Source organism: Lithobates pipiens, unplaced genomic scaffold (genome assembly GCF_037356315.1).
Source record: "Lithobates pipiens isolate NorthernLeopardFrog02 unplaced genomic scaffold, aLitPip1_a1.2 Scaffold_16, whole genome shotgun sequence".
NCBI lineage: Eukaryota > Metazoa > Chordata > Amphibia > Anura > Ranidae > Lithobates > Lithobates pipiens.
The window spans coordinates 151,304,752-151,329,811 of NW_027507748.1; the positions used below are offsets into that span (position 1 = coordinate 151,304,752).

At 46.3% G+C, this 25,060-nt stretch overlaps 1 protein-coding gene across 1 annotated transcript in view; it reads right to left on the bottom strand.

Moving 5' to 3' along the window:
- Positions 1-1,795: 1,795 nt before the first annotated feature.
- MLXIPL (MLX interacting protein like) overlaps positions 1,796-25,060 on the bottom strand; it is a 164,088-nt gene continuing 140,823 nt past the window's right edge. The window contains exons 14-17 of the mRNA XM_077480623.1: positions 21,717-21,844; positions 13,858-13,981; positions 9,952-10,081; positions 1,796-2,192 (exon numbers count right to left, since the gene is read on the bottom strand). Of these exons, the coding sequence (XP_077336749.1) occupies positions 2,071-2,192; positions 9,952-10,081; positions 13,858-13,981; positions 21,717-21,844 (504 nt within the window). The 3' untranslated portion in view covers positions 1,796-2,070. The remainder of the gene's footprint in view (positions 2,193-9,951; positions 10,082-13,857; positions 13,982-21,716; positions 21,845-25,060) is intronic.

Below are 25,060 nucleotides of genomic sequence, written 5' to 3' on the forward strand. Positions count from 1 at the left end.
GGCGCTCCGGGGAGGTGAAGATGCTGCAGGAACATCACGGAGGTAGTCCTCAGTCGCCTGGAACCTCTCGACAAGGTTGACAAGTTCGTTTGCATTCTTAGGATCACCTTGTCCCACCCAGCGTTGCAGGTCAGTAGGAAGCGCTCGGAGGTAGCGATCCATCACGACCTTCTCTAGGATTTGTGCAGGAGTAGAAGTGTCTGGCTCCAACCACTTTCTTGCCAAATGGATTAGGTCATACATCTGGGACCTCGCTGATTTGTCCAGACTGTAGCTCCAGTTGCGTACCCTCCGGGCACGGACTGCAGTAGTAACTCCTAGTCGGGCAAGTACCTCCTCTTTTAGCCGAGTATAGTCCTTAACCTCTTGCTCACTGAGGTCATAGTAGGCCTTTTGAGGTTCACCTGTTAAATAGGGCGCAATTACCTCTGCCCACTCAGCGGCTGGTAACTTCTCTCGCTCAGCCATGCGCTCAAATACTGTTAGATAGGCCTCAACATCGTCCTCAGCAGTCATCTTTTGCAGCGCTTGCTGCACAGTCCTTCTCCCAAAAAAAATCTCTGGAGCGGCTCCCTCCACTGTGGGTGGATTAGCAACCACAGGCGCCTCTCGATTTACTATCAGGTGCTCGATAAGTTGTTGTTGGCTTTGGCGCAAAGCTTGCAACTCTTCCTTATGCATCTGCTGTTGTGCAGCCATGGACTGTTCATGTCGTCTATTGGCCTCTGTCTGAGCCTGCTGTTGTTGCAAACTCACTTGCATAAACTGCTTCAGCATCTCCTCCATGTTGCTGGATCGTTCTTGGAGTGTAGTTGCAGCTTTCACCCAGGACATAAGCAGCTGTAGCCAAGTCTGTCCACACCGTTGCCCCTAGCAACCGTGTTGCCCGAATTCTCCACCAATTGTAGGGGATCTTCCCGGGGTAGGGTGAGTTTGGACACAGTTCACAGCAGACTTGGAATTTATAAAGCAGACCTTGGCGTTTATTCGTGGTACAAACAGTCCAACAAACAAAAATATACGGCAACACCGTGCTTTTTAAGTACAACAGAAATAAATAAAAAAAACAACCTAGCCCGGCTGGGCGCTTACTAGCAGGTTCTTCTCACCTATCTGACACTTATAAACACAGCGTCTTTCGCCTGGATATCGCAGGGTGGGTTTTATCTCCAGCAGTGGCTGTGCTCGCAGCTTCCTCCAACACACAGACTGTTCATTCCCAGGCTGAGAGCGAGCACCTGCAGGCCCCGCAGAGCCTTTACCTTCCCAGGCTAATTAGGATCAAAGCTCACCTGATCCAAAACCCAGAACTGGACCGGGGGGTGTGTGGAATGACAGGTCCCTCTACCAAACCTACCTGCCATTCCATATAAACCCAGGCCCGGCAAGATTAAATAACAACTCAGCAGCATATTGCTGCTGAGAAACTGATCCATCCTGGACTTACCATCTCACACTGTGTAGCAACCTAGGTGAGATGTACACCCCCTCGACCACTTCTCCAGTGACATGTCTACACTATGCAGTGACAAGCGTTTTACCATGCAGTAAAATGTCTGTCACCACATATAGTGGGTATATTGCGTTTTCTTGATTAATCCTAATCTGAGTCTGTTTTAAATTTGATTGTGTAGGAGATGCCGGCAATATAATTTAAATCATTATGCATTGCTTAATTAAAAAAATTATTTAACAAGCTTGACATTTTACGTTTACTTCTAGCTCTACTTTAAAAAATAATAATAGCAATAGCATTAGTTTGAACCTTGCTGTAAAAGAATGACACTGAACACCATTTATAATACACAATGTTTATGTGAGATTTACAGAGAACACATAGTTCTATAGCTAAATGTTAAGAAAATACAGAAGACATGAAAATCCTGAACAATGTTAACACTGGGCGTAGAAAGATGAGAGAACACTAAATACTGGCTCACGGAGCTCAGAATTGCATTTTCAGGTCTCAGGCACTTAGTGACTCAAGCTTAAGGTTATGGAATATCCCAGAGTTCTCTATTGAGGCACCAGTAGTATACATCCTATCTGGATGGTTGATGACGGGCTGGTCTAGTAGAAGTTATTTCCACTCTCTCCTCGGGTGACTGCTTGCATTGCCTGCTCTGGCATCAAGGATGGGTCAGTCAGAATGGATGTCGAGGTGCTAAGCTGACATAAAGAGCTCAACACCGCTGAAGTGAAACAAAAGAGAATAAATATTTCAAGAAAGATGTTCATAAAATTTTCAAGTAAACCTGTCATGAGAGAAACACAAGAATTACTATCTCTCTGAAAATACTAGTTACTTGCCTATTATATTGAACCACTGGTTTTGACCCTGAACAAAGATGCAGACCAGCAATGATGTTCTACATACTTATTTCAGGTCATCAGAATTTACACAAACCAGTGGGTCAGCACCAGGTGAGTAGTGCATTAAAGAAGAACTATAGGCAAAACATTTATTTTAATTTTGGATAGAGCAAGGGAGGATTATTATAACCCCTGTCAGATTTTTTTTTCGCCATCTGTGTTGCATTACAGAGATTCCCCTTCCCGTTTGGCTATGAGACAGGAAGTGAAGCGAGAGGAAATCCCTGGAAATTAAGGGAATTCCTTGGGGACCCCCAGGTCACCAGAACTAGTGTCCCCATTGGAAGATTTCACCTCTACTACTTTTCTGGGGACAACCCAAAATTTGTGATTTTCTTTTTCCTTTCACGTTCAGTAATATTGGTAAACAGGACAAACAGAGAGAGGGAATGCAAAGGGGCAGATACAGCAATACAAACAGCTGTTCTAATCCCTCTTCACTCTATCCAAAACTTAAAAAAATATATATTTTTGACTTACTGTAAAATCCATTTCTCTGATTTCATTGACAGACACAGCGCTTCCTTATTCAGATCCATAGGGTTATACTGCCCCCTACAGGAGTAGGACAATAGGCAGAAAAAAGACTTGGCTACGCCTATGGGCAGTCCTAGGTGGTATACACCCCCCTCTCTGCTATAGGCCTTCAGCTTAGTAACAAGCAGTGTCAGAAGTATTAAAACTCCATAGAGGGGTGGGTGCTGTGTCTGTCAATGAACCTAGAGAAATGGATTTTACAGTAAGTCAAAAATCCCATTTTCTCTTTTGTTCATTGACAGACACAGCGCTTCCTTATTTAGAACAATAGGGACGTCCCAAAGCAGTGGCAAACAAGAGGGGTGGGGCAGCCAACAAATAACAGGCCAACCAGATAACCGGAGCTCAACGAAAACAACTGGAGCCCAACCTGAACAGAAAGAAACCCCCTCAAGAGGGATAGACCCCCTAGACCACAGCCTGCAGAACCTTGTGGCTAAATGAGGCATCCACAGATGCCAGTGCACCCACTTTGTAAAACTTTGTGAAAGTGTGCACCGATGACCAGGTGACTGCCTTGCAAATCTGCATCATTGATGCCTGATGATGGAAGGCCCAGGAGGCACTCAGCGCCCGAGTAGAGTTCGCCTTCACCGGGAAGGGGGGAACCCGACCCCTAACAGAATAGGCCTGAGTCACCATCTGTCTGATCCATCTAGAAATGGTTGCAGAGGAAGAAGACAGCCCCTTTTTTGGCCCGTCCGTGATCACAAACACGGAGTCTGACCTCCGAAAGGACACAGTGGCAGTCAAATACACCCTGATTGCCTGAACCACAACCAGGGCATGCAAGGCAAATTCCCTTGGATGTTGTGGCCTAGGACACAGGGAAGACAACATAATGTCCTCATTTAAATGGAAATCAGAAACAACCTTTGGAAGGAACAAAGGATAAGGAAGAAGAACCACCTTGTCTTTGTGGATCACCAGGTAGGGCGTACAACAGGATAACAGACACCCTGCGAGCTGAAGTGATAGCCACCAAGAAGACCACATTCTGGGACAGAGTGAGCAGGGGAATATCTGTAGAACCAAAAGCACGTCCCACTGTGGTAAAGGAGATCGCACCGGTGGAGTCACATGTCAAACTCCTGAATGACGGTACGCACCAGGGAATGCCAAGCCAGGGGACGTTGAAAGAAAACTGCCAAAGCTGATACCTGGCCCCCTGATAGTACTCAAGGCCAAATTCTTTTCAACGCCTCGCTGAAGAAAAGTCAAAATCCGAGCCACCAACATGGAACGTGGGTGAACACCCACCGACTCACATCATGAAACGTACGCTTTCCACGTCCGATTATATCTCTTCCTAGAAGTAGACTTCCTAGCTTTGAGTAGTGTCTGAATCACTGATGCAGGTAAGCCTCTATTCTTCAGCACCTGGCTTTCAGCAGCCAGGCCGTCAAACCCAGCGAAGGTAAAGCAGGGTGGAAGATCGGCCCTTGGGATAGCAGATCCAGGTCAGCGTACCAGGACTGATGAGGCCAGTCTAGGGCCACTAGAATGACCGGAATTCCTTCAGCCTTCAATCCTGCGTAACAGTCATGGCAGAAACTTGAGAGGAGGAAAAAGAGTAGATTAGACTATACTGGCGCCACGGGGCCACCAGTGCGTCCGTGGTGTCTGCCAGAGGATCCTGAGACCTGGCCACAAACCGCTGCACCTTTCTGTTGTTCCGGAGTGCCAATAGATCTACCTCTGGAGTGCCCCAACGCAGACATATCTGTTCAAACACATCCTAATGAAGGGACCACTCCCATTGGTCCAACACCCATCGAATGAGGTAATCCGACCTGCTAATTGTCCACCCCAGGAATGTGGACGGCGGAGATGGCCAGGACAGAGCGCTCTGCCCACATTCCAGGGTTGGACAATTAGCAGGCAGATTACCTCTGTTGATAGGTTTTGGACCAAGGAGAGTGATAGGCAGTCTGGATTCCTCCAGCGTCCAATGACCCTGAGCAGAGCTTAAGCCCAGGACTCCTCCCCACCCGGACAGACTGGCATCGACGGTCACCACCACCCAGTACACAGGGAGAAAGGATTTCCCCTGCGAAGAGCCAGAGAACGAAGCCACCAGACCAGGGACCCATTGGTTTCTTGGCTCAGCTGTATCTGATTGTCCAGAGATCCTGGACATTTGTCCCATTTTAACAGGAGCTCTTTTTTAGAGGTATCGTATGGAACTGAGTAAACGGGACCGCCTTGAAAGTATATACCTGTCAGAAACCATGAAACAGACTGAGACAGAAGTACAATCAAATCACACTTGTTTATTAATAAAAATACAAAGGTAAATAGAAAAAGCGTAGTCAAGCATAGCCAGAGTCCAGTAGCCAGATCGGGTAGTCAGCCAGTCCAAAGTTCAATAACCAGATCGGGAAATCAGCCAGGCCAGAAGTCAGGGATCCAAGGAGAGCAACTGCAAGCAGGATAAGAAGCCAGGAGGGATGTCAGCAAGCCAGTCTTGAAATAAACAGCAGGAGATGGTTCCTTGTGATGTGACCAACGCGAAGGCAAAGGAAAAAGTGAGCTGGAAGGCTTTAAATAGGCAGGTCAGACGAGCATCATCGGGAACAGCTGGTAACTGTGGAAAGAGAAGAGAACTGGCAATTAGCCAACAGCTGAGCAGCCAGTCCAGAGGAGGAAGGGCTAAGCCAGCCCTGACAATACCATCTGGACCACCGCATGCAAGTCCGCAGGGAGACTCACCTGCTGGACAGCAGTAAGCGAGTTGCCGCCTGTAACCTCTGGAAGCGGAAGGAACACTCTGGCCAGAGCAGAATCCAAAGTCAGACCCAGATAATCCAATTTCTAAACTGGATTTACCGTTGGCTTCTGGTAGTTTTGCAGCCACCCAAAATCTGATGAAGGGGGATGCCCCCACCGAGCAAATGGATTCCATTCTGAATTTCCGAACACGCAAAAAGAGGTTCAGGGCCTTGAGGTCCAGAATTGGACATACCGTACCCTCTTTCTTGGGAACCATAAACAGATTTGAATAAAAGCCTTATCTGGGGATCTGGAAAACTCACTGTCTATTTGTCTGACAAGGGTCGCTTGGAACCTCCTGAGGGGGTTTGAAAGACTTTGAGTCCTTGTCAATGGACCCTGAGGGACAGAAAAACTTTCTGTGCACCGAGAACAAAAGGCCACGCTTCTTTTAGAATAAAGGTACTCTTCCCCCCTGTGACATTCTTGATGAGATCATCCAGAGTGGCCCCAAACAAACGATCGCCTTGAACAGGCAGATCAGTTAGTGCTTTTATAGAGCCTGGTCCGCAGCCACAATACACACTGAAGCACCACCACTGAAACAGACAGCTTAGAAAGCAAGGGAGCTGCGTCCAAAGAGGCATCGCAGAAAAACTGCAGCCCCAGGACCAACTGGTCAGCCAATCTAGTGAAGGCAGGAGGAAACTGATCACCCTCCAGATCGTGGCACAACAGCTTCGCCCACTCCATTAGCGTTTGAGACACCAGAGCAATGGCAAAGACTGGCCGAAGCACCGCACCGAACCCGCAATAGTGAACATAGTGCGGCTCAGAGACGCCGCCTACCTGTTAGCCAGATCTTTAAAAGCTGGAGAGTCCACGAATCACGGTGGCTTTGCTCAATCGAGAAGTGCTTTGGGACTGCAAAGGGACGTTCCCATTTTCTATAGACAAACTTGTCAAAATAGGAGGGATAAGAGAGCACTTTCTCAGTGCGAGATGGCTTGTGAGTACCAAAAGGGACCGGCACCTCCGCTGCAGCCGCATCCTCCATTTTCAAAGTTTCCGGACAGATGCAATCAGTGCATCCACCAGTGCCTTCTCATGCGCAGCCACCGGGGCAGAGGAATCATCCTCACTGTCCGAAAAATCCAGCAGCGCGCAGCCGTAAACTCTGTAGGGTGGGCCCCATCCGCGGTGGCTGAATCAGATTCAGGTTCTGACAAGAGACAGATGAAGCAGGGGAAGGCGAGGATGCTTCCTGCTAGTCTGCCACCCAAAGCCACCTCCACCCGAGACACAAAGGACTCCAGGACCGCCGTCACTGTGTCAATGGATGGCTGGGACCCAGAGGGACCTGCAGCCTCTAAGAGGGGGTCAGGTGGGGATACATGCTCCTGATACTCCATAGGGGAAGAAGGGGCACTGGTATGGGACACCCTCCATGCCGGCAACGGCGCCGGATCACCAGGACACTCCACAGCCTGCAGCAGAGAGAGCAAGGGACCCCACTGGACTCAACACCCCACCAGTGTAGCGCTTGCTGCCTCAGATGTAGTCCTGCACACACGTGGCATCCGAGGGAGAAGATAACCCACGAGTCAGCACCGAGGTAAAAGGAGGAGCTGCTGAAAACGCTGTCCTGGGCTACAGTAATGGCCGCCACTGCCAGAGCACACTATCCACCGTATCATGGCCGCCGGCCATAGGAAGTCAGCAGGCACTAGGGGAAAAGAAGACACCGGCTATGGCAAAATGGCTGCCAGCCGCAATCACGAGGCTACCAAGGACCCACGAGGAAACCCTGTATCCCAGCAAAGAAAGCTACCTGAAGAAGAGGGGATCTGGGCACTGGACCTCGGGGGCACCCAGTGTCTTCCTCCCCCCTGGTAAACACAGCACCCGGCGGTGCGCACCCCCTGCCCACCAGTACTCTCTACTCCAACCCCCAGAGTCGGCCATGGCACCACAAAAACCCATATGGAGGGGGCGGGGGAAGGGGGGCTACTAGGGGGCCTCTAAGGACCATCCACCACAGGGAGAGAAGATTTAGGGGATAGAGGGGAACCCGCAGGACCGACCAACCCAGGGAGGGGCCCGTGTCCTCCACAAACTCACCAAGGAGAGAGGGGGGACAGCTACTCGCCATACCAGGAACTGGACGGGCACCGCTCCAGACAGAACCTCCACGCCACCAAAGTGGGGCGGCAGCCCCTGTCCAAGGGGGCCATGTCGCAGCCGACAAATGTGTAGCTGTGGTCTGCACGTGCTCGCTGGCCAGACTGGGGAGACCACTGGATCAAGTGTCCAGCCCGTCGCCCATCCTGGCAGCTGATTGTAGGTCTCACCTGAAAAAAACCCCAGAAAAAGGAAACAAATTTTTTTTTTTAAAAGTGCTAGGACTAGAGATCCCAGCAGGGGACTAGGTCCTTACTCCTGACTAGGCAGAAAAAAAACCTGAAGGCCTATAGCAGAGAGGGGGGTGGGGGTGTATACTACCTAGGACTGCCCATAGGCGTAGCCAAGTCTTTTCTGCCTAGTGTCCTACTCCTGTAGGGGGCGGTATAACCCTATGGTTCTAAATAAGGAAGTGCTGTGTCTGTCAATGAACGAAAGAGAAAAAAGGTTTCCTTTAGTTATACTTTAAAGCATAGTTAAACTCTTGCACAGTGAACATTGACACTATTTAATGCGAAACACAACATCTTCCAGGCTGGTATGTTCACTCATTTAAATCCAAAATTCACAACCACCTGGTACCAGCTGCGCTGCTGCCAGCCTGTCGAACTCTATGAGCCAGACGGGACTTCACAGTGCACCGAGTTGTACTTAAGTTTAAGGCAGTATGATCACAGGGACAAATGTCCACAACACAGACTGCTCGAATTCTGAGTATTCATCCCTGGGACGCATACTGACCTAAATGTTGGTACTTCTAGCTGCACCATCTAGCATCTGTCAGCTTCTCATAGAGTTTGACAGGCTGCTGGCAGCAGAGCTGGACAGTGCACCTGTGCCCTGTTCTCACACCTAAACACTGGGCCCTAAGAGCCCTTTAACACTGGGGTGCTTTTTCAGGCGTTTTAGCTCTACAAATAGTACCTGTAAAGCTTGCTTTCACACTGGGGTGGTGTGTTTGCAAGAGGGGAAAAAAAGTTCTGCAAGCAGCCTCCTTTCCCAGTTATGGGGAAATGTGTAGGGTGGAGCCACTTCTGTGACGTCTGCACGCACGAACCAGCTGACGAGGTCCGCGGCCGTGTTTGTTTGCTACTCAATCTGCTGTTTTTAAACTTCATAAATAAGTCAGACTCTATGTGCAATGAATTGGAATGCTTTTAAATACTACACTATGAAGTGCTTCCTTGTTCTTTTTGCATGAGAAAAAGGACCCCCTTTCTCCATATGCTGGGCAGAAAAACAGTTATTGGTTTGGATGAGCATAAGGCTGAACCCTCCATGGATGATAATCTATCCCTTATGAGACACACAGGGATGTGTGGAAACAAAAAGCGGGTTTGATCTCTATTATCTGAAATCCAAAGTCTCTGGTAAGAGGCGTAAGTATGGTGATGGTGATGGTTTTTCATGAGCCTTTGTTTGCTGTAGCTGTCTTTTTGCACTTCAGAATCCCTGGGGCAATTTATTTTCATTTAAATGTGCTTTGGTCTTTATTTTAGTTTTGGATGACACATTTATTTATTTTTGACACAAATGGATTCTAATATAATATCTAAAGTTTATATCATATGCTTATGCTGATGATTTGTTTGGGATGCGCACTTGGTAACTTTTTTATTAACTTTTTGTTCCTATATTCGGGCTTACTGGGTAGCGCCTCTCTTAATCAATTTGAATATGTTTTGAATACACTTTATACTTGGTTGTATTTTTTAATTTTGCTTCCAGTATTCATCGTTAGCGTGAGGTTTATTACTTCACAGTTATTTTGCTTTTGGTGGATAAGCGCAAGATTTTGTCTGTTTTAACAAATTTATATTGCATTTAAGTAAATATGTATGCAATATATATTCAATGAGTTGGGCCACTCTAAACTGATGAAAGCTGAATTTTTGTTGACTGTGGTGAGAAAATAAGCACCCACCGCTCTTTGATCTCTGCTATTTAATAAGCCCAATAATTTATTTTAAATGCATTTTGTTATGTGATGAACATACATCTTTTTTTACTGTGACATTTTATTTAAAAGCAGTAATATAAACTGCTTCAGCACACATTATTTTCAGTGTACGCGTGTCATTTTCCATCAAGAAAATATCCTTGTACTATGTCCCCTGATAAGCTATCATTGATTTACTATATACTTACTAGGCCTCAGAGCAGGAAGGGAGCAGTGTTGGTCCAGCCAGTCCAGAGCTGTCTCCCTGAGATCCGCCATACTTGCTGTGGACACCATACGATTAAATGAATCAAATAGAGGACGGATAATGTGGCTGAACTTTGGCTATGTTAAGGAACAACAGTATACATACAATTTTCAATCATAAGGTGGTTTATTCATATATGTCCTAATGTCACTGATGCCAAAAAAACTGCAAAATATTGGAAAAGAAGATTCCACAGAAGCTAAATTACAATATAGCCTGGTTATCAGGTCCATGTAACACGCTGAATATGAGCAGAAATGAATAGAGGTTGTGCATAATTGAATAAGGACATTCTGGATTTCAGCAGTAATGCTCCCTGAGCTGTTTAAACTTTTCTGTTACATAATAAAATAGTAAAGTAACCTTTTGCCTTTAGATTCACTTTAAAGAGGAAGTAAACCCTGATGGGTTTACTTCCTCTTTGATTCCCTGCAAAGGTAAAGCATAATGAACTACTATGCATCGCATAGTAGTCCATTATGTGTCACTTACCTGACACAGGAGCCAGCGAAGTCACCGCTGTCCCCTGTAGTTCCGAGCGTCCATCTTCTTGGTGGGTCTCGCTGCTCCAGCGCTGTCATTCGCCAGAGCAGCAATGACGTCACTGCCGCGCATACGCACGGGAGCCAACACTCGCGGCATATCGCCGCGATCCGTGGCTTGCCCATTGCGCCTGCGTGCCGCTGTCTACGGCGCATGCACCGCCGTCTACGGCGCATGCGCCGTAGATGCCGATGGCTGTCTTCAGGTAAATATCTCCTAAACCGTGTAGGTTTAGGAGATATTTCTTGGACCTACAGGTAAGCCTTAATCTAGGCTTACCTGTAGGTCAAAGTGGTTTGTAAGGGTTTACAACCACTTTAAATCTCCTGCCCAGGACTAAGTGTCCCATGTGACATTGCTCCTCACACATTCACGTTCACAAGTTCTCAAGCACTTACTGACATGTATACACAGCGCAGCACACATACAGTTCACTACATCGTTCGTACTGACATGTAAACAAATACATTCTGTATTTGATAACTGATAAGAAAAATTGCTTTATTATCGAATAGAACTGATTATGTTGATAGTGGTTTCAGCCCTATTTGAGACCAGGATCTAGAAATAGACCCAAGATCTAAAAATGGATTGATCTGTTGAGATCAGGATCTAAAAAAAGATGGAACAGTTGAACCCAGGATCTAAAAATAGATCCAGGATCTAAAAGTAGATCGAAAAGTTGAGACCAGGATCTAAAAATAGATCCAAACTCTAAAAATAGATCGAACAGTTAAAACCAGGATCTAAAAATAGATTGGACAGACCAGAATCTAAAAATAGATTTATTTATTACTTGTATAGTGCTGTCATTTTACGCAGTGCTTTACACATATACATATATATATATATATATAAATATAAGGCTGTCTGATAATTGGATAGAATATATACATTGTATGTTTTAGTATGTCACTGTATCTTTGTCTATGTTGGATTTATATTGTCTATTGTATTGTTATACTTTTTTACTCTGTGTGATATTTATTAAAAATTGTGATAATATAATTTATGGTTTTCTTTCTATTCTTTTGAATTTGGCACCGCAATAATCCCTTTTCTCCCCGGTCGCGCTCTCTTTCTTTTCATACAATTTGGGGATGAGGTGCAGTATTGGTTAGTTGACTCCTTGCCACGCACAACCACATATACAGTATATTCACATCAGTCCCTGCTCTCAAGAAGCTTGCAATCTAAAGGTCCCTAACTCACATTCATATACATATTAGAGCCAATTTAGACAGTGGCCAATAACCTACCAGCATATCTTTGGAATGTGGGAGGAAACTGAGTACCCAGAGGTAGCCTACGCGGGCCCAAGGAGAACATGCAAACTATAGGCAATGTGGCAGTAGGACCCTGTGCTACCTGGAAGATTGCGGGTTTACGCCAGATTGTGGAGGGAAAGGCATGCTGATTGCACAGATGTGTGCTGGGCTATTTAGTTGTGACCTGGCTATGGCTCAGTGTTCCACCCGACAGGAAGTTTGTGCATGGGAGTCAAGTGGACTCCCATTCCTCTGAGAGGTATCAGAGGCTGCACGAAGCAGCCAGAGTATGCATATCTGCAGGAGGCAGACCTACTTGGTGACAGAGCAGCAAGGCGCTGATCAGGAGTGAGCTAGGAGAGAGATTAACTCTAGGAAACTCTTTTGTGTCTGAGGAGCAGACCTAAGGTTTAGGCTAAAGGCCCGAATCAGCCAAATGGGAAGAATATAAACCAGAAGGCTAAAGTATTGAGTGTGCAAGATACAGTAATGGTGGAACCCCCCTGCGTGGGTACTGATGTCTTTGTGAACTTTTCCATGCTTTTAAATAAAAGTAGGCTACCAGGCCCTTAAAAATACAGTTTTGTACTGGTGTACTCACTGGAAAATGCACCTACCGTTTGAGCCTGATAACCCCAATCTTACAGCAGGTAGAGCCGTGGTTGGGATTCAAGCCGACAACCCCAGGGCTGCTACGGGAAAGCGCTAACCACTTAGCCACTGTGCTGCTCACACTCGAACAGCTGAGACAAGGGTCTAAAAATATATATCGAACAGTTGAGACCAGGATGTTTTAAAAATAGATCGAACAGTTGAGAGCAGAATCTAAAAATAGATTGAACAGTTGAGAGCAGAATCTAAAAATAGATTGAACAGTTGAGAGCAGAATCTAAAAATAGATTGAACAGTTGAGAGCAGAATCTAAAAATAGATTGAACAGTTGAAGCAGGATCTAAAAATAGATTGAACAGTTGAAGCAGGATCTAAAAATAGATTGAACAGTTGAAGCAGGATCTAAAAATAGATTGAGCAGTTGAAGCAGGATCTAAAAATAGATTGAACAGTTGAAGCAGGATCTAAAAATAGATTGAACAGTTGAAGCAGGATCTAAAAATAGACTGAGCAGTTGAAGCAGGATCTATAAATAGACTCAGGCTCTACAAATAGAGACAAGGATCGAGATAAATAGAGACAAGGATCTAAAAATAGATAGAGGATCTAAATATAGATCGAACAGTTGAAACAGGATCTATAAATACACTCAGGATCTAAAAATAGATCGAACAGTTGAGACCAGGATCTAAAAATAGATTGAACAGTTGAGACCAGGATCTTAAAATAGATTGATCACGGCTATAGCTGCTGTCAGTGGTCAAATGAAATAAAACAAAAAACAGGCTGTTGTACTGAAGTAGATCAACTTAAGTACAAGCAAACTGTCCATACATGGATCGAAATTCAGCCAGTTTTTGCTGACCCGCCACAATTTGGATCCGTCGATGGACGGCTTTAGCTGCTAGCTAAATTACGATAATTTTATTTTCCTAAATGATGATGTACTGGGAGCCTATGTAATTGCTGGTCAATGTGTTCACAGTTCCACTACATGTATAATCTTACTATATGCTCAGTCACGCACACGAGCTTGCACAGCCCAGAGTTATATGACCAAGTCCTGTAGTCCCTCCTACAAGCACTGTAATTTCCTAAATGTGGCTGCAGTATATATATTATTGAAACTCAGAGAACGGTAGGTAGATTTTGATTGCAGTGCCGTTGTAGTGTTCTATGGATATCATTAGCAGCACACAGACAATCCCCAATGCGATATATTTGGTAGACCCAAAACCCAACCCCAAGGCTGGGTTCACATATTGAAAATTGGATGTGTGTTTCACCGCATCCGATTCACATAGAGGGGGGATTGTGACCAGCTCTCTATGGAGCCACCGGACTCCTGCTGTGAGCCCCTCCGTGCTGTAGTGCGAACCCAGCCTAACTGCGTATTAGAAACTCCGCTATACGTTGAAGGATACCAGCCAGAACTTCCAATTCTGCAGCGTCCTGCTCTGGACATAATTCTGAAACATTTGTTGCATATGCTGGAAATGCTGGTGTGTGACAGGAACTCCTGAGGCTGGCAGCTGCTGCTGGCATAGGCTGTTAAATAAACACACAGAACATTATTCTACTTTTTATATATAAATGATATATAATATATAACTGCAAGCTGTGTGGGAAAAAAAAAAAACGTATCTGTTCAGCTGTGAACACTGTGCTGGCTCCATGTGAAAATGGATGGCTTACTGCAAAGCATAATAACAATGAAAACTCCGCTTTTGGTAAAAAAAAAAACAAAAGCAAAAAAAAAACAAAAAAAAAAACAGGTACTTACACTGCTTGTATTTAAGATTATTATTATTTTTTTTTTTTTAATACAAGCAGTATAAGTGTGTAAGTACATTCATTTGGCTTTTAATCAACCTCTTACAATCTACTGTACAGTCTGTACAGCAGAGCCCAAAGAGGGAGGCAAAGGCAACACAAGGAGCCACCCAGTTGAGCTGCAGTACAAGAAACACAGATGGAGAGAGAGGAGTGAGCTCGTCAGTTTGCTGCTTATCCTTTCACTTTCCATTCACAGGCTAGGAAAGAAAGCTGTAAGTGAAAGTAAAAAAGCAGCAGAGAAAGATCACACAGGGCTGTGCTGTGCAGCAGAGCAATGTAAACCACAGGACTGCATAGACAAATACAAATCCTTTGGCAGGTTCAAGATGCAGGGCTCTTTTCAGCTGGTACATACCAGTACTCTGTACAGGCACGTCCACTAAAGTTGCCAGCCCCACCGGCAAGCATGGGTTCTAGCCAGGGTGGTTGTCGTGCCACTCAGGGATGGTGGCGGTGTTTGCCCCTTTTAGTTAGAATGTGCCCCTTTCAGACCGTCTTTCAGCATGGGCCCGCAGTGACAGACAACTCAGCCAATCACTGTTACATGTAAACAAAGAGCCAGGGCAGAGGAACACTTTACAAGTGGTTGTAAAATAAGGTTTTTTAACTTAATGCATTGTATGCATTAAGATAAAAAGCCTGTGTGCAGCAGCCCCCCTTAGCCCCCCCAATACTTACCTAAGTCCCATCTCAATCCAGCAATGTTGCATAAGAGTCTTGACTGTCCAGGACTCCCTTTCTTATTGGCCGAGACAGCAGCAAAGCGCCATTGGCTGCCACTGCTGTCAATCAAACTCAGTGAGCCAATGAGGAGATTGAAGGGGTAGGCCGCAGCTCTATGTCTGAATGGACACAGGGAGCTGCGGCTCAGCTCGGGTGCCCCCATAGCAAGCTGCTTGCTATGGGGGCACTCAGCAGGAGGGAGGGGCCAGGAGCACCAAAGAGGGACCCGAGAAGAGGAGGATCTGGACTGCTCTGTGCAAAACTACTACCGTGTTTCCCCGAAAATAAGACCGGGTCTTACATTAATTTAGCCTACAAAAAACACACTAGTTTTTTTTTTTTTTACAGTCTTATTTATTTACATTCCGTGCACTGAAGAGGGAGGGGCCGCAGACGTTAGTTGGGAGAAGAGAAGAGGGAAGAGCCGAGATCCCGGCAGACATCAGCCCACTGTGCACTAAAGAGGGAGGGGCCGCAGACGTCAGCCGGGAGGAGAGAAGAAGACCTCCAGCGGGTCAGCGGTTGCTGTGAATAAGGTCATTTTTAATACAGTTACAAGGGGCGACACACTGCACCTTATAGCAGGATAATCGTTTTACAAAACTGACTTTACTAGGGCTTGTTTTTGGGGTAAGGCTTATAGTGCAGCTGTCCCCGATAATCACGCTAGGTCTTATATTCGGGTAGGGGCTTAATTTCTGGAAATTACGGTACTCAGAGCAGATAAGTATAACATGTTTGTTATTTTTTATAAGCAAGAGTTTAGTATCACTTTAAGCTGGCCATAGATGGATTGAAATTTGTCCAATTCAGCAGGGACTGTTCAAATTTCCATCCAATTGCAACCATTCCCATTTAAGAGGAGTCAACTTAGTGATTACCTTCCGTCTGAATGTTTGCTTTTTACAAACTTTATTTGAAGTGTACAAATGTCGATGTATAGCTGCATAATGCAATTCCGTACGGTGCACTTCAATAAAATGCAGCATGTCTGCATTTTATCACAGAGAGCTGCAGCACAGCTCTGTACTGCATTGCAGCGTGAATGGGATCCTTGCAGAGACATGTATTTTACAATGCAGTAAGATGCCCGTCACCACACAGTGGGGTTGATTTACTAAAACTGGGCAGTGCAAAATCTGGTGCAGCTGTGCCTGGTAGCCAATCAACTCCCTAACTTCAGCTTGTTCAATTAAAGTGGGATTCCGCTCTTTTTTTATTTTTTTCTTACCTGTCTCACTGGTGGGTGAGTGCTAGCTTCGATTGGCATCCACGTCCGGCGTTTATTTGACCCCCGGCACGACGAATCTTTTCTTCAGGATGACTTATAAAAACCTACTCTGGCATTTTCCATTTTAACTGTGGGCGTCTGAAGCCCACAGGCATTTACTTCCTGGTATATGATGACGTCTGGCTCCCAGCATGCTCCGCTCCATCTTGCACATGCTCAGTGAGAGCAGTGACAAGGAAAGAAAAACTCCAGGAAGTTCCCGCCCCGTTGTCAAGGCAACGAAAACCACACAGCACAGAGAACAAAGAATGAATGAAAACGAACCCACAGAAGCAATCACTTGTTTGCTTGCTACCTCGTGTGTAATGGCAGATACAGCTGCCTGCCCACTTTAAAAATGGCAAATTCGTACACGCCCTCGTCACGTGACCGGCGTCCGAACGAAATCTCGCGAGATTTCGCAATTTCAATGTCCCCCATGGATTCTTGGGAAATTTCCCAGGGACCATTGCGAGGACGATAGCCACCCCTACTCCCACGGGAGGAGAACCCGGAAGTCAGCTGAAACATCAGAAATAAAAGGTAAGTAAATAATATTTTTTTTTTTCAGGGTTCGTTTAGGTAAGTATGCTAACTGTTGATTTTAATAACATGAACTTTCATTTTTAGGTACCAAACCACTTTAAGCTTTGGCAAAAGATTTTGCACTCTCCAGTTTTAATAAATCAGCCCCTATTTGTGAATTCACCCTAAGTGCCGGTTCACACTAGTGTGATGCGAGAACCCTGCAAATCAACTGCGGGTTCCCGCATCGCAGCTGACAAGCACGGCAGTTCACACTGCCATAGGAAAACTGCTGGGGAGTGTCATTATATGTTAACGACACCCCCATTTCAGCTCACATATCGCACTGCGAACTGACAGTTCGGACATGAATTGGATTGCATATGTGTGAACACACATGCGATTCGATTCTGGTTGGAACAGAAAAAAGGGTCCTGTGCATTTTTGGACCGAATACGGTGCTATATCAGCCATACTATCAGAATGGCTGACATCGCACCGCACAGACATCGAATGTAATGTGAACAGCAGTGGCGCTGCGAATTACATGCAATGTCTGGAATCGCACTAGTGTGAACTGGCACTAAGTGTTCCTCTGCCCGGTCTTTTATTACATGTGACAGCATGGCTTAATATACAAGCCATTATGTAGAATGATGGTATTATACAATATACAACATGTCCTCTTCATTTTCATTTGAGTGGTTTTGTAAAATTCAGCTTTGTTACCTTGTCAACATTCCACTATGACATTATGTTGCCATAACTATCTTCATTTTTAGCAATGAGAGCTGAAAACAACAATCATATTTCTAAAAATCATGATTATTATGGCAAAAAATATACATTGTAGCTTAGTAAGGCCTGACAATACATGGAGCGAATCTCCTTGTAGCAAAGAAAATGGCTCATTTCCACCCCATCAACACAGACTGTTGATATGGGAATCCCTCCTGCTGGGCCATTGTCTTTTCACGGCAGGGAAGCCAACCCCACCGGCAGAAGACAGTGCTAGCGGCTATAGCAGCTGCTAGTAATAATCACAAGGAATCCGGCAGGCTGGTTGTACCCAAGTTGATCAATCGATCAGCTTGGTACATTAAGCCTGCCCATTAACTGTTTGAATCTCGGCCAGTTCCTGCTGAACCGGCCGAGATTCAAACCATGCCTAAAGTTAACCTAGTACGGGTAGAGAATGTTTTCCTGAAATCTCGCTGCCCGCTCCTGTGGGCCATATAACTAAAATGATGCTGGGGATGGAAGGGTCATCCATGCCAACTGGAAATGTCTGAAAGGGGTGATGATCATCGTATGTGTATCGGTCATTTTACCTAAAAAAAAAACTCAATAGATGGTGGAGAAGACAATAGGGTTGATTTACTAAAGGAGTAGAGATAGATGGTTTTCATTTTGCAAATCGATTGGCTATTCAAGTGGACAGAGCTTCACCGTATTCATTAAGCTAAGTGAACTTTCATGTTGCTGAGTGAACATTCCCTCTCCCTTAGTAAATGAAGCCTGGTGCCTCCAGAGATCAGTAGCCAGGAGATGCTGTGTACAGCGAACATCAGCCACTGTGACAGAATGCTTTCTGTTAAATTGTTGACAAGTAAAAAATAAAAATTAAACAAAACTCCAAAAAGGATACTGAAGTGACTTTCGTTATACATTTGTTGTGTAGTATATACTTTTTGTAATAAGTCGACATTATTTAAAGCAGAACTCCGAGATTTTCAAATAATCCCCCCCATTAGTACACCCCCCCCCCCCCACCACAAACACAAAACACTAAACAGTTGTTATATTTGTGAAATTTCTTACCATTTAAGAGAAATGTCTGATTGAATTTTCAGAAAGTCAGCTTTGTGAATGCAGCCTGTATTCCGGCAGGTAGCAGGTGTTAGAACAGTGATTGTATTATGTCTTCTTCTCTCTCTCTAAACTGTAATCAGACTACAATTCCCATGAATCCTTGGGATACGGGGGGGGGGGGGGGGGATGGGGCGGATGCCCTGGGAGGTACTATTTACTGGAGGAAAGGGGGCGCATGTGAAGTGCTGGCTGTGTGCTTCTAAAACTGTACACACCAGCCGCTAATACCTACACCTGCAACGATGTGCCGAGTGCGCTCCTGCACCCGACACAAAACTAGAACAGACCAGCACTTCACTTCACTCCCTTGTCAGTGGAGATACACCCCACTTGGTATTCCCTGCCCAGTGTCACACACTGAGAGGCGGGGAGGTGGGATGGGAGCAGTGGCATTGCTATGGGGGTGCGGGGGGGGGCAGGCTGCACCTGGGTGACACCATAAAGAAAGCTGGCAGTTGTAGTGGGTGCTGTCAAGCCCCCCTCCCTCCACTCCCCATCAGTGATGCTGTGATAGCGGGAGGTGTGACAGGGGAGAGGCGAGCTGCAGGATGTCAGAATGTTTCCCCCACTCGCCCCCCTTTCTCCTGTCAGCAATGCGGGACAAGAGATAGTGGCTCTCTCATTAGGTTCGCCGCCCAGCTTCCTGCCCACTCTTTTTCCCTCCCCATTGGCCACAATGTAGGGTCAATCACAGCAGACTAGTGGAGCATCATGGGACATGTAGTCCCAGAAGATTGGTGACCCATTGCTCTCCACAGGGAAGAGACTACAGCTCCCAGCATGCACTCTGCTGGGGAAAAAAAGAGAGAGAGCCCGGAACCCAGAAACAAGCTGGGGGAATGAGCCACCAGAGAGCCACGCTGAGCCACTACCAGGGTATAGACGTACTACCCACTACCAGGGTATAGAAGTACTACACTACTGACCAGAGTCGCCCCGGGCAACACACAGAGTGAGCAAACATCTAGCTAGAGGGATCACTGCGGAATTTTCGCTGGGTCCAGTAAGAGGGCCTGTAGGCCATTATCCTTTACGGATCCTAGGGACTGAGCCATTAGGAAATGCCTAACCTGCTATCCTCTAGTCCTAATACTGCCTCTGCAGGCTAGAGGATAGCAGGTTAAGCAATTCTTGACTGCCACAATGAGCTCCAATGCCATGCTGCTGGCTCAAAAATATTGTGTGTGGGGGGGCACAGTTTGCCATCTTCGCCCTGGGCACCAAATGACCTTGTCCCGACACTGTTGGGATGGGAGTGAATGTGGGAGGTACACTAGGTACACATGTAAATGTGAACTCGCCCACTTCAACATCAATCACACCCCTCATTCTGCAGCCAGCAAGCCATACTGCCCAGTAACACACAGTATGTTAGGTTACAGCCTTTTAAATGCAAACCAGTGCAATGTATCAGTGTCCACCAATGCAGCTTATCAGGGACCACCAGTGCCGAATGTCAGGGACCACCATGTCAGGGACCACCAGTGCCGAATGTCAGGGACCACCATGTCAGGGACCACCAGTGCTGAATGTCAGGGACCACCATGTCAGGGATCACCAGTGCCGCATGTCAGGGACCACAGTGCTGCATATCAGGGACCACCATGTCAGGGACCACTAGTCGGGGACCACCAGTGCCGAATGTCAGGGACCAACAGTGCCGAATGTCAGGGACCACCATTTCAGGGACCACAAGTGCCGAATGTCAGGGACCACCATTTCAGGGACCACATATGCCGAATGTCAGGGACCACCATGTCAGGGACCGCTATGTGAGGGACCGTCATGTCAGGGACCGCCAGTGCCGCATGTCAGAGAGCTCCAGTGCTGAATGGCAGGGGCCACCATATCAGGGACCACCCGTTGGGGACCATCAGCGCTGCATGTCAAGGACCACCAGTGCCGAATGTCAGGGACCACCACGTCAGGAACCACCAGTGCCGCATTTTAGGGTCCACCATGTCAGGGACCACCATATAAGAGATCACCAATGCCGGATATCAGGGACCACCAGTGCCAAATGTCAGGGACCACCAGTCAGGGACTTCCATGGGGCCACTATGTCAGAGGCCACCATGTCCACCATGTAGGGACCACCAGTGCCACATAACAGGGACCAACATGTCTCGGACTTCCATGGGGCCACTATGTAAGGGACCACCATGTCAGGGACTTCCATTTCCACCATGGGACCACCATGTCAGGGACCACCAGTCAAGGACCAACAGTGCTACATGTCAGGGACCATCATGGGACCACCATGTCCACCATGTCAGGGACCACCAGTGCCGCATAACAGGGACCACCATGTCTCGGACTTCCATGTCCACCATGGGACCACTACGCTAGTGACCACCATGTCAGGGACTGCCATGTCCACCATGGGACCACCATGTCAGGGACCACCAGTGCAGAGTGGGGATTATTATCAGAAATCACTTGTATGACACAGCAGGTATCTCTGGCTGTGACAGGTATTGTATATGAGATCACCGATAGCTGATGTCCCGCCAGTATTGTGATTGACAGCGCACTGTTCCTGTACCGGCAGGAGGCGGAACATCAGCGATCCGTGTTCTCATACACAATTTCTGATAATAATCCCCGCTCTGCACGGAGATAGCAGGCGGGGGCAGTGTGGCAGGGACAGAGTGGAGGTGGACTGGGGGGGGCGGATTGCTGGCGGGACCAGAGGAGAAAGGAGGAGAGAGGGGAAGGAGGACACCTCCTCCAGGGGGCGGCACAGACCAGGGGCTGCGAGACCCCCTCCTTCCAAGTTTCTGCTTCCTCCCTGCTAGAACTACAAGGGGGCGTGTCAGACCGCTGGCTGAGGTTATGGAAGGACTAGTAGCCAGTGTTCTTTCCAACAGGAAGTCACCAGGCAATAACGTTTTATTTCAGTAGCCTATTACAGAGGAACTACAGAGCTCAGAATAACATGGATGACATAGTTGGTGAAGGTAGAAGATCAACAACAAAGACATGGAAAGAATATTTGCACAGAGTTCTGCTTTACACCAATTAGACTAATATTAATAAAAGAGTCTTTATACTTACTTGATGTTATCGCTTAGCTCCTGCACTTGGTGACGCAGGCATTGGGCTTCTTCCTGTAGCTGGGCTCTCTCCTGCTGCAGCTTATAGATGTAATCTGCTGTCTTGTGCAAGGTGGTCGCCTTACTAAGCTGTGGAGATCAGTCATGTCATGAGTCTATGTCACCTTCTTATCTACTTGCTTCACACCTTGGTCCAAGCACCCTTTTTGGCATCCTGACCTAAACTCAGGGGCACTTGGTACCAACAATAACTTTAAAGCGATATATAAAACCTACAACCAAAAATGTAATATATTGCAGCTTAAAGTGATTGTAAAGTCTTGTTTTTTTCTTTTTTAAATAACAAACATGTTATACTTACCTCCTCTATGCAGTTGGTTTTGCACAGAGCAGCCCAGATCCTCCTCTTCTCCAGTCTCTCTTTGCTGCTCCTAGCCCCTCCCTTCTGACGAGTGCCCCCACAGTCAGCAGCTTTGTATGGGGGAACCCAAGCTGAGTCAGAGCTCTGTGTATCCATTCAGACACGTAGCCCCGGTCCTGCCCCCTTTCTCCCCTGATTGGCTGACTGACTGACAGCCTCGGGAGCCAATAGCACCGCTACTGTGTCTCAGGCAATCAGGAGGAGTGTCCTGGATCACTTAGACATTCGTGGACATCGCTGAAGAAAGAAGGGGCTCAGGTAAGTAATTAGGAGGTGCTTGGGAGGCTGCTACACACAAAAAGTTTTTTATCTTAATGCATCATTAAGATAAAAAAAACCTTCTGCCTTTACAACTCTTAATTATTAGATATGGTGGCTGCATTCATTTTATTTTTTCCCCTTCTGGTTTCACCTGGTAATCTGTCCGGGAACACACCTCCTCTATTAGCATGTCCTAACTTTGGATGAAGGAGCAACAGAGACATCTTTGGACGACAGCAGCATTGTTCGTCTGGGGGGAGGGGAGTGTTAAATGAACTAGCAGATTTAGATACACTAACAAATTGAAGCCAAGCTCCAGGTAACACTTCATAAGCAGTTACAGGAACAGTTTTGTTCCTTTTTAGATAATAAATACAACTATATACAATATAATAAAGACATAAATAAAGCTATAGCTATATAACCGCTGCTCCATCTCTCATTTTCCATTTTGTGTGGGACTGGCAAAAATGCAGTGGAATGACCAGGGGAAAAGGTGGTGGGGGGGCACAAGGTGAATCTCATAGTCTATATTTGTGATCAAGCCATTTGCAGTGAAATGCATTAAGAGCATGGTGGTTTATTTTGGGCGGAGACACCAAGATTGCAGCTACTATACTGTTGATGCTTAAAGCGGAGTTCCACCCAACAGTGGAACTTCCACTCATCTGATTCCTCCCCACCACCGGTGCCACAATTGATACCTTTTGGGGGGACAGGATACCTGTCTTTGACAGGTATCCTGTTCCCACTTCCAGAAGCCTCAGCCACAGCCATTGACATCCCCGCGGGGCTCCTTCCTCCCCCCCCCCCCCCTGTCACCGGGCCAGTAGGAGAGCGGAGCAGTAGGGTTCCCGGTGTGAAGTCGAAAGGCTGCACTGCCGGACACCCATACACGCAATGGAGGCGGCAGCACCCGATAGCTGATGGAAACATCAGCTGCGGTGCCGACATCGCTGGACTCTAGGACAGGTAAGTATTATTAAAAGCCAGCAGCTGCAGTATGTGTAGGTGCTGGTTTATAAAAAAAATTTTGGGGCGGACCTCAGCTTTTAAAAAATGTTTTAGGAAGATTAGAAATCAGCGTTTCCTAGTCAGAACATTTCATTTTTGTAAGTACTACACAGATGCACCCTTTTACTTTCTATAAACAATAGACCAATTTTTGGCTACTTTGGGCTGGTGGTAAAGGCCCTTACTGTCTGATGACCAGCCCAGGACATCTTACCTTCCTGGCTGATGTTAATGCCACTGAGAAAATGGAACTGCTTGTGTTCATATTGAGAAGTTGAATTATTTGACATATGGTATTCCTTCATGAGCAGCACATGTACGTGCATTTGACCAAACATCGGTGTTGATGCAGGGATTGGTTGTCAACCTGCCCAACTTTGTAGCTTGGGTGAGAACAGGCCGAGAGGCTCCCCCAAAAGTGAGATAAAGAGCATTCCACTCAATCCAATATTAAAGCGATTGTAAACGTAGAAGGTTTTTTACTTTAATGTGAAAAAGAAAAAGAAAATTAAGCTATGGCGCTAAAACCTTATTAGTGTACTATAAATATAAATGCTGATACTCTGCAAAATCAAACGAAACCTAATGTGGAATTTCCCAAACTCCACTATATGCGTGGTATTAAACAAATTGCGTGAGACGAAAAAATGTGAATGAAATGTGTGTCTTATCTTACAACACAAACATGCACAGGTGTAGTGAAAAATACGGTTAAACTAACACGGCTGAAAATATGGGTGCTTGAGTAAAAAAGTGCTTTTGCTCACATGTGTGAGCCAATAATTATACTCCAAAAGTGACAATCAGAAAAGCATTGTGAAAAAATATCAAATAAGAACACCAAAAAAATATTTTTTATAATGTCCAACTAAAAATATTTGTTCAAAGTCGACTCTTCTAGTTGTTATGAAAACGCATAAAACTTTTTTCTGGTAAGGAAGGTAAAGCAAGGTGACTGGTGTAAAGGGTTGGATTCCTCTCCGGTGCGCCACTCTGTGTTAGAGAAGAAATATATATATGCGCTCACCAGACATCAAACCCTTAATGGGTTAACCAAGCAGTCACAGTATGAGCCACTGTGCAGCTCTCGCAGGGCTCTGCCTCCGCTGTGCTGTGGAGATATTTTGCACTCTTCCTTCCGTGAATGGTCCGTTTAGCGTTTATGCATAAAGGGAAATAGAAGTACAGCCATAGTGCAATACTGTTGTATAAACGTACTTGTTTATTAAAATCAGGTTACTCACATAATCCAAAAAGACAAATCGCTGTGAAATTAGTTGCGCCGGCGTTACTGCTTGAATAGCGGTGTAAGGTGCACGTCCTAGGCCACGCCCTACGCGTTTCGTCAGAGCGACGTCATCAACTTTAATGCATTAAGGTAAAAAAACTTCTGTGTGCAGCTCCTAAAACAGCCCCCCCCCCCCTATACTTACCTGAGCCCATTCACAAACAAGTGCTGTGCACCGGAGCATGCGCACTGAAGAAACGGCTCGATTGTGGCGTTTCTAAAGGGCCCTGTGCCATGACCAACGGCTCTCGCGTGCATGCGACCTCATCACGGCTCTGGCCAGTCACAGCGCTGTAGCCCACGGACCCAGAAATAACTCCAGGAGACATGTTGCCGGTCAGAATGTTGTGCGGGGACCGCT